At 42.0% G+C, this 10,415-nt stretch overlaps 1 protein-coding gene across 2 annotated transcripts; it reads left to right on the top strand.

Moving 5' to 3' along the window:
- The first annotated feature begins 243 nt into the window (after positions 1-243).
- fam219aa (family with sequence similarity 219 member Aa) lies at positions 244-9,388 on the top strand. 2 transcript variants are annotated; one of them, XM_070842757.1, is made up of 6 exons: positions 244-452; positions 5,043-5,139; positions 6,032-6,125; positions 6,795-6,875; positions 8,664-8,718; positions 9,211-9,388. In XM_070842757.1, exons 1-6 carry the CDS (start codon positions 393-395, stop codon positions 9,367-9,369), a joined length of 546 nt encoding a protein of 181 aa, XP_070698858.1. In that variant the 5' UTR covers positions 244-392; the 3' UTR covers positions 9,370-9,388. The 2 variants fall into 2 exon arrangements, with proteins under 2 accessions (XP_070698858.1, XP_070698851.1); XM_070842750.1 differs by having other exon boundaries at positions 8,664-8,739.
- The last annotated feature ends 1,027 nt before the right edge of the window (positions 9,389-10,415 follow it).

Genomic DNA, 10,415 nt, shown 5'->3' with positions numbered 1-10,415 from the left:
CCTCCATCCTTATTTTACTATCATTAAGTAAACACATGTGGAATAACGCTAAATATGTGTAAACTAATATTCAAATCTCAAATCCAAGCGTTGGGCTCGTATAAACATTTCGATTAGATATTTAAATTCACTATTAATTTGCTTCACTACGCACTTCAATATGATCTCCTCTGTGATTGGACAGCCCGCTCATGAATATTCAATGAACCCGGAAGTGGGGCGGTACTGCTGTTTTGCTGTCGAGTCACCTCTGTCAGGATGGAGGAAAACGAGCTGCTATCATGCTGAAAAACGAAACATCCCGACAACCGAGCGCCACAAACCGGTACAGTTAGACAAAAGTCACCGTTTATCTCGGCTGCAGTGTCGTTTATTGTCAACGCTTCGCCAAAATGATGGAAGAAATCGACAGGTTTCAAGTACCTCCAGTTAACGGCGAGACTCAGCCTTTGGTAAGAGAGGACACACAAAAACACATCGTATGCTAATTTTATTCTATTGAGGACAAAACCGCAACGTTTTTGTGTCGTTTGTGCGGTTTAGTGTGACAGCTGTGTCACATAATGTGTGCGTGAGAGCCAGCTGATATGAACCTACAGCTGTGACACAAACTGGAGCTGTGGGATGGGTGTAGGTTGATTTTGATTTGATTTTTTTTTTTTTAGATATTATTTTATACATGAGAGAATAACGGCTGCATCATTCCACATAGAAACACATAAATACAATGCATGTGATAGTTAGATCACAAACAAGGCTTCACTTTATTGTGCCATAGTGATTAAACTGCGCACTTGGCTTAAATGGTGATTTTGTCAGTATGCGCTTGTTTACACCAATAGCTTGCCATAGTTCACTGTTTTTACATTTCGTCAGCGGGTGACGTGTTATTTAGGTCGTGATGAGACCAAATGATCGCGTGAATAGAGGAGGGGAAGAAAAAAAAAAAGACAAAATGATGGCGTGAGTTGGAGCAGTGTCTCCAAACCCGGTGCTGCAGCCTGCAGCCGTGATGATGACGAGCAGGAGCAGGAGCAGGAGCAGGAGCAGGAGCAGGAGCAGGCCCGTGGACAGAGAGGAGCCTCTCCTCCCATGATTTATCATATGACAACTTTCAGATACATAGCCTAAAGCATGAGGGTGTGTTTCTCTGTGTTGGCCATTACAAACTGCACAAGATCATAATAATGGTCACCACTGATTAACTAATCCTCTGCTCTTATTCCCTACATTTCATTTTCACTTGATCTTGTGTTTCAGCTTCGACTCAGCTTTTTATTACTGTGGATAATTCTAATGTGCAGGCTTTATTCCCCACACTTCAAACAAAGCAGTCTCAAACAGCTGTCCATTTTTTTTTTTTTTTTTTTTTTTTTTTAAGTTTTTGCCTCAGGGGTTTAGGCAAAAAGCAGAGCTCCAAGTTCTACTGTTCATTATCACACTCGTGCTTCCCCAGCCCTTCCACCCCTGAGGCTAAACTCCATCAGAAATCACAGAAGAACACACTTTCGCCACTACAGAAAGTCTCCTCTTTTTTTTTTATGCAGCAGGCTCTCCCTATGAAGATTTGATGAGTTTGCTCTCATGTTTCACCCAGCGAGATTTAAGTGGAATTGAATCCATTATCAGAGATTCATGGATCGTGGCAGCAGCGTTTTCCTGAAACTCATGTAATTATTATGACAGATTCAAAACAGCACTGTGGGGCTCTTAAATGTTTTATTCCCCTCTTTGGCACCTCCAGCCTCTGAAACAGCCCCTCACTTTATGTTTATACCGTACCTGATTGTGTCAGGATCACAGTTGCTGTGGCACACATGGCTGTGCATTTTAATGCTAATAACTTAATTGTGATTCCTAAACCGTAAGCAGACACTTGGCACCTGCCTCCTTGTTGAGAATGAATTTCACGCAGATAAAACAGCTTTATACAAGATTATTAGTCACGTGAATGACTGAGCTATTGTATATTATCTGTTACATGTTCCATTGTTTCACTATACAAATGTACATTAACTTTAGTTTACTCTTAAGTAAAAGTAGTTTTTGAATAAAACATAATATCTCAGTAACACTTTACAAACAGGACCATTATTAAGCACAAGGACATTTGATAGTGATTACTGTAGCTCTGCTGTTGGTCACCTGATGTATCAGTCTCCACTGCTATTGGTCAGTGGCAGCCCGTGATGTATAATCCTACCAACGGCCTGGTGTCTGTGCTGTGTCAGCAGCCTCGTGGCTCTTCATCATCAGAGGCAGTAAAGGAGTCGCTAACAGGAGGACAGGCTCATGAGACTAAGGGGTCATTTCATTTAGGTGTTTGTGTGTGTGTGTGTGTGTGTGTGTGTGAGTGAACACACGTTTGCGCGACTGTGAGTGAGTGTGGGTGCATGTGAAGGTCAGGGCCTCCTGCCATGTTTCACTTGCAGTACATCAAAATCAGTATGTCGCCCCATATGTTACAGGTCAGGTTCTGATCATTTGTTAGTGACTGTCAGCTCTCACATACGGTTCTACAGAGAATTATATGCCCTTAATGTTTATTTTAAAGTGTCTAGCTGACTTTGGCCCACCTCAGCTCACTGCTTTCACTGACTGTTCAGCAAATTAAGGTAATAACAATACATCAGATGCATATAAGGATTTATTATGCAGAGTATTTAGGTTTGGGAACTTTAGGTAGCATTTCTACAGGCCAAACTTTACACTGATAAAGTGTAAGCTGTTATATTTTAAGAGGAGTTTTAGCTTGTATATTGTGGGCTGCCCGCTTCAGCTGCTGTCAGTAATTGTGCTGTCTTATGTTCAAGAAGTGGCTGTGAATTCTGTTACAGACAGCTAAGTGCTGAATCCCTTTCATTATTCACTGCTGAAAAATTTCAAAGGGATTTATCCGACAGGCGACATGACCCTACCCGCATCACAGTATCTTTCCGTGGTGGAAGCGAAGTGTGAAGAACAAGAATAATAATAATAATAATAATAATAAAAAAAGAAATCCTGTGGGTAAGCCTAATGATCCAAGGAAAGGGCCTGTCACAGCACAGAGAGAGCTCATGTTTGTGCTTGTGACAAAGGGAATACCTCATCTGTGCACCGTGCTTTCACTGCTCCTACTAGTGTGCATAATGTATTCACTGTTGCAGCGCTCATTAATTATTCCAGCTAAGTGAACAATGCTTCATCACCAGATGAGGATGAGGCTGTTGTATCAATCGAAGGGAAGGCGTATTTGGCCGTATCGGACCACGGTTTAAAGGGGAAAAAAAAGATAAATCACCAGCCTGTCATGTATCATGAGTTTTTGTTGAGAAGTGGGGAAACGGAAGAGTTCAAGAGGTGGAAAGCTGCAGTCCACTGCTGAGAAACATTTCAACCATTCAGTATTTGTCTTTTGCTCCAATGGCAATGAAGCCACGTTATGAACTAGACATCGCATGTATCTATAAGTATGTTGTGCTTTGCTATGCTGTTTACCAGATTGTGTTGTTGGCAGCTTGTGTTACATGAAAATCGATATGCAAAATAAGTCTGTCACTGTCCCTGCTAAATACTCATGAATTTTTCATAAGGCCCGGTGAGATTGGATAAGCTCTATTGGTCTCATGGAATTGGCCTAAATTCCTGATGGTCTGTCACAATAATACCATGAAAAGGGCTTTAATGAAATAGATTCATGCATATGTGTGTCTAGACCTGTTTGTAAACCCCCCAAGACGTCGCTGATGTTTTCTTTTTTGCAAAGGTTTTATTAAGTATAAATACGTTTATGCCTGTTATTCTTCTTTTAAACATTCAGCACTTATTTTCCATCATGAGATTATATATTTCATTTTACATTATGAAGAGGTGTTTATACGAGCAGTAGGCTTTTATCTACTCTATCTGCTCATGAATGCTCGACTTTAACTGTAAAGCTTCAGATTCAGTTATTTCATTGCTTGGAGGATCCTTTAACTAAAGCAGCCATTTCTCAGGAGAGGGAGTCTTGAAAGTTTGGAAAATGCTCAATTTTAACGCCCTCTGGTCTTTGATATTATGCTTGCATGTACATTAAAGGTAGCTAGCTACCCATTTTACATGCATTCAAGTATTAAATAATCCTGATCAAAACAAAAATCAAAGTCAATATGAACAACTGGTAAAAATAAACATATGAACAATATATATTCATCGTTGTGGACATACAGGAGATCTATAAACTTTATTTTATGCAGTTGCATTTATTGTAACAATTAAGGAATTGTGTCAACTTTGGCCTTGAGAGACTGGACATTTTTGATTAAAGTACCTTGAAAGTGTTTGAAAGGCACTCGAATTTTACTCTCAAAAAGCTGTGAGAACCCTGACACAGTTACTGCAGGCCAAATGCCTGTAAACCTTCGCCCATGTGGCCAGTGGAGTCCCTCAGAGTGCAACAAGGGGAGGCCTGTAGGATCAACATAATGTGGAGCTCTGTCAGCAGAGCAGGCCAAGCGCGGCCCTGCTCCCCACTCTCAATCTGGGGAAACCGAGGCTCCAACAGCAACCCCCTCTGTTCTCCCACGGCCTCCTCCCCATGCCGTCACCGCTCTCACATAAAAGAGACACAGCCAGCGACATAGGCAGAACACTCAAGCCTATTGATGCCGCCAACCAGGCAGCTATAGTAGCAAATAGGCTTGGGGAAATCTCGCCAGGGTATTGGACACAAGCAGGTTTGGGGAAAAAATGGTTGATTTTCTCGGCTGTGCTATTCTGGTGATAAATCAGGGGGCTGCTCTCAGTACTGAGCTGATTGTGTCCTCAGGACTGCGTTCAATTTCAGGTGCCCCATGGTAGTATAGCCCAACTTGATTGGAAGCATATTACTAGAAAACAGCTTGGGTCTGAGCTTAATCTCTGTCAGCTACTGAATTAGTAAATATTGCAGCAGTGACACAACTAGGATTATGAAGGTCTGTGAAGAGACATATTTAAGATTGTACCAACGAAAGATATCATGTGAGTTGTTATATAACATGCTCTGTATTGTGCCTTTTTTTTTTTTTTTTTTATAGGACCCAGCAGCATCCTCCACCTCAGAGGCAGACCCCGACGCCAAGGGGGAGACTGTGGCCATGAACTACAAGCCCTCCCCACTGCAAGTCCAAATAGGTATCACAACCAACACGCTGCAAATCAATACATGACACCCCATGACCTCACACTCTGTGATTAAGGTCTAAGAAGTAGAAAATAATGGGAAGCCCATGTAGATTGCTTTTAGATTTAGATTTTAGATTTGAAGTTTGTCTGCACACCTGCAGCAGGTTTATTAAACTCCACCATTCTGTTCAGCACCAGTTCATATCCAGTATCACATGACATTCACTAGGAGCATTGTACGCCAGTGAATTATATTCCCCAGCATGGCGATTTATCTCTACCGTCAGAGGTGTCACAACATTTCAGTGCTGCCTCTGTTATTGCGCCGCCTCAACGCCGTCAAAGCCTTTATCGCACTCAGGTTTCCTCATTTTTGTTTAGTCCTGAGAGCTCTGCTCCAAAAAACATGCTAAAAATATTGCCAGCAGGAAGTCACATGTCAATATCTCAAAAAAGTTCAGCTTTGCCAAAGGATCCCATCCTCTAAAACATATTTATATTGAAAATATAGGTCCCACGTTGAAGTTGGATTTCATCAGCTGCTCCAGATGTTTTTAACGCTCATGCAACACGTAGTATCTCCAACAGACTGACACATAATTCCACACTTCCTATAGTAAGAAAATTACATATTTTCATGATATCTATCCATACACTTATGTGCTGATGAAGACTCGCTGACTAAGTGCTGCAGCAACGGAAAAATGGCATCCATATTAAAGACATGATCTCTTTCACACCTGATTGGTTTCTGTGCTGGCTGCACTGTATAGCAGAGAACTATGAGCCTGCTTGGTTACTTTTTCCGAGAAATAAAACCTTCTGAATCTACCACTGATGGTCATGAAGTTGAAGTTTATTGGTGGATTTACTGATGAGCTCACATCCTGTGGTTGCACAGAGAAACAGAGGGACCTCGCCAGGAAGGGATCAGTGAAGAATGGCACCGTGGGAAGTCCTGTCAATCAACAACCCAAGAAGAATGCCAGGACAAGGTAAGAGCCGCCACTGCCTGTTGGATTCTCAGTTATGTTAACCAACATGCACAAATATTACACTTTCCATCAATCAGCATCTCAAGTTATATATTTTTGTATCGTCTGTGCAACATTCAATGCAAAATACCATAACCTACCGAAAAGCATGGCCTGCTACTGAGGGCGGTATTTGGTGCCAGGCTGCCAGGGACGCAGTCAGACTTCCTAATGTTACAACCAAACACACAAAAGCTTTTTATTAGAGAAGGGGAACTGGATGTTTGGAGTGTGAATGCTGATAAAAGAGTCAGAGCACTGAGCATAAACCCAGTACAACCCACAGTATCGACAACTGGCTCATCTGTCTAATCCCACACCCTGGTGGATTAGTGGAAATGTAAGAAAGGCTACCGACTGGTCTGGACCACGAGTCTCCGTGGGGGAAAGATAATCTGGGAACGCCTGCAGTCTGAAGGCTACAGATTGGCCCCAATTTTTGTTTCTTTGTGGCCTGTAAGCAGAGCGCAATATTATCCTATTTTGCGTGAAGCTGTCTCACATTTCTCTATTACGTTTTCCATGATTTCAAAACTATTTTTGTGACTTCTACTGAGTGTTGAATGCTATTTAAAATGTCCTCTGTGTGTCTTCTTTGCGTTCTGTCCTGTTTTCTGCGCTCAACTTCAGGTTGGTGGTGCCAAACAAGGGCTACTCCTCTTTAGACCAGAGCCCGGATGAGAAGCCGCTGGTAGCACTGGACACTGACAGGTATGTACATCACGCAGTTTGTCCATATTGAGTTCTGTTGAGTTCCTCTGAAATATGACACAGTTAGAAGAGCAAACTTTTCAGGATGACCTAAAAGGAAGGGAAAGAAGAAAGTGGCTAAGTTGTAGTTTTGTTGGTCTCACTCTGTCATGATGGCACATTAATCCATAGAGCAACTTGTGAGGGTTCCCAACAGAAGGCATCCTAAAAAGGGGCAAAGCCTCTCCCAGGGCGCAGGATTAGAGGATAGTGGGGTGAGGATTTGGACAGGGAAAAGCAGCTCAGAGGAAGTGCTCTCTTCCACCCTGAACCAGCAGGTCTGTATTTGACACAGATGACTCCCACCCTTTGTGCTCTACGTGCGCTGCGACGCGAGGGAAACCGTCTCCTGTGAAATGAGCGCTCTGGAGGCCAGCCAAGCTTATATCATGTGTTGCATCACACACACCCTTCTGACACCCTTTCTCTACTCGCAGCCGCACTGGACACCCGTTTGTTTATTGTCCTCGTTTGAGATTCACGTGCACAGCCTTTGCACAATGTCGCTGTTTATTCACAGTGTATGAAAGGCAGATTACTCACTTGGTGGGGGGAAAAAAAAGGGCTGCATTAGCATGACAATGTCATACATAGATCAAATGTGATGTAGAAAATGCTTTGTTAGTTTCCTGTATGTCGTGGAACATGTATGTTGTGTTTTTCTGTTCATTCAGTCTCAATATTAAAGCCAATCATTTCCATAGGAATGGAGACAGCAGCAGTAGGTTGTCTCTGGGGAGTAAAAACGCTTATGTTTACTAGTCAGCCAATCTGCCAGTTCAAATAAGAGACTCAGCTGCTCATGAATATTGGAAAATTGTAAAGGAATTTTTTTGGAGTGGAGCCGTATGAGATGCTTATCCCTAGGCAGTGTAGATGGCAGTCAGGATGCCCCCAGTTTGGAGACGCAGACAGGAGTCCCAGCAAGTAACGTACTTCTATGGATGGGAAGGACAGAAAAACAAATTTAAAAAAACCCACCTAACAAAATCAGCATCAGTGTAAGTGTACGCTATAGTGAGAATATTCCCGCCACTTTACATCAGACAGCCCTGTTTAATGGGGAACTGAAGCTTTTCTTCTCTTCCTCTTTGTTTGCTCCATTCACAAAAACAATAGATTTTATCTCACAGAACACAGGAGTTGCTGACTTTGGTGTTTTTAAATGGTTAGTTCAAATGGTTAACTTTAAAGAGTGTGAAAAGAAAGAGAAGAGCTTCCCTGTTGAAAAGGCTGCCTGAAAGCAAAGTAAAGCGGTGAAAATATTCTAAATATAGCTTACAGTTAAGCTGCTATTGATTTTTTTTTTTTGGTAGGCCCTTTTTTAGGTGGTGAAAATATATTTTTCTGAGGTCCCCATCAACATCACAGCAGTGCATTGCTTAGCATCTGTGCTGGGACTCCTGCCAAACTAGGTGGGATACACTAACTAGCTACTTCATACAACCCTACTTCAATTAATCCAGACTACTCATTTAAATGCTGTCATCAGATGTCATGAGGGACTGAATAAGAAAGTAAGAAAGACAAAAAATCTTTCATTACAAACTGGAACCATAGACCAACCAAGTCTTCACTGAATCAAAATGTTTTAAATCTAATAATCAGTATATTTGGTTTTAATCATTATTTTAGTATTAAATAGCCACACCACTTATTTAAACATCTTTTATTTACATTTGACCATCTCTTACTATCATTTAGACCCTAGATGCTTTTGTCTTACTGCCGCTGCCTCCTGTCTTTCAGTGATGATGACTTCGACATGTCCAGATACTCCTCATCAGGATACTCCTCAGCCGAGGTGAGATGTCTGAGGGACCAGGTATCTATACACACATTATACATTATACTGTTTCACAGCGTTCTTTGGTGAATCCACAAACATCATCCCCCCCTGCTCACCCATTTCCTTTGTCCCACCTCTCACAAAAGGTATTTGTGCACCCACTGAAAGAATGTATACTGCCTCTTCCGAGCATTCATACTCACAGTCGTCTGTAATGATTTATCCATGGTTCTCCTTCAAATTCCTGTTCATTTCTTCTGCTTAAAGTGAATGTATTTTGTTTGGTTTCGCTTCACGTCTAACCCCAGTTTCGTCGTGTCTGTACTCTGTATGTTGCTGCCTGTTTTAGTAAAGTTAGATCACCATATTTTTGAACATCTGTAATGATATCTATAGAATCAACTTAGTAACTGATGTAACTAACAAAGTCTTTCCTAGTTTAAGGCTTTTCTCAGAATTGTCTTGAAGCCCTGCTGATGCTGTATCTCCACCCTTTTGCCTCTACAGCAGATCAACCAGGACCTGAACATCCAGCTCCTGAAGGATGGGTACCGGCTCGACGAGATCCCTGATGACGAGGACCTGGATCTGATCCCCCCGAAAGCAGTCAACCCCACCTGCATGTGCTGCCAGGCTTCTCCCTCCACAGCCTGTCAAATCCAGTAGCACCCCCCTCCCCCCCCCCCCCTCCCCAAAAAAATGTCCCCTACCTGCCACTAACTACACCAACTACTGACCAGAGTGGCAGCGAGGAGGAAAAAAACTCGGCTGGCAATGGCACAAAGGGAAAACAAGGGTTAAGTCTTGAGAAAAGAGTCAATATGTACAGTATCTGCGCATGTTCCTCCTATGGCAGGATCTGTGCATCTTACTTCTGCATTGGTTTGGTTTGGCGAGGACTCGACTGATGGCAGAAACTTTACCTCTAAGGAAAACATGTTACTTTGGCTTCTCCTTTGTTTGACTTCCATCTCCTGCTTGTGGATATTTTTGGTTTACAAGGACCATGACGGATTGTGCAGCGCTGAGGAGGAACAGAAACAAAATCTGATGACATTTGCTTCTTCTACTGATGTGTCATCGATGGTCATCATCGATGGACAGGAAGGGATCGGACGTTCTGTAGTGGCCATTGTCTTTTTTTTTTTTTTTTTCTCTTTCTCATTTCTCTCAGCCAGTCTGCTCTGTCTTCCTGTGTATACGTGTCAAACATGAAAATGATGTTTGTGTCTAAATATGTCCGGGAGGTTAGTGCTAAACCATCAAGCTGCTGATAAAACACTAACACAACACTAAGATAGTAATGCCAGATTTGTTTTTTTTTTTCTTTTAAGTTTGTCTGTTACACAAAGGTTGTACTGCTTAATTGTTTCATACTCAAAGAAGCTGACAACAAATAGTTTTGCATGTTGCCTGTTAACGCTGAGTCCTATTGACCAGACTGTGCAGATAATTTACCAGTTGAAACCTAAACACGAGGTTGTGCTGATGAGACATTTTGTGAGGTGTGTTTTTAAAAACATGACATTAGTAATATTGAGGTTCACCCACTGTAAAATCAGAGAAAAGTTGTGTGAAACAGCCCCGACATGAGTGGATGTTAAAGAGGATCACCACCAGTTAATATTCTCGAATGAATAAATCGGTTGATAAGTCTTAGAATATGTGCAAATACATAGAAAGCTGTGCAATTTGGGTCTGAAGAATGTCTA

The sequence above is a fragment of the Pempheris klunzingeri genome, chromosome 2 (assembly GCF_042242105.1).
Source record: "Pempheris klunzingeri isolate RE-2024b chromosome 2, fPemKlu1.hap1, whole genome shotgun sequence".
NCBI lineage: Eukaryota > Metazoa > Chordata > Actinopteri > Acropomatiformes > Pempheridae > Pempheris > Pempheris klunzingeri.
This window is presented reverse-complemented; position numbering and strand designations above follow the sequence as displayed.

What these genes read in the sequence shown, in the direction of transcription:
- fam219aa (XM_070842750.1), top strand. Translation starts at nt 393, where the DNA reads ATGATGGAAGAAATCGACAGGTTTCAAGTACCTCCAGTTAACGGCGAG. An exon ending in ACGGCGAGACTCAGCCTTTG is followed by an intron (nt 453 to 5,042) that starts GTAAGAGAGGAC and finishes TTTTTTTTATAG; the next exon opens with GACCCAGCAGCATCCTCCAC. An exon ending in AAGAAGAATGCCAGGACAAG is followed by an intron (nt 6,126 to 6,794) that starts GTAAGAGCCGCC and finishes GCTCAACTTCAG; the next exon opens with GTTGGTGGTGCCAAACAAGG.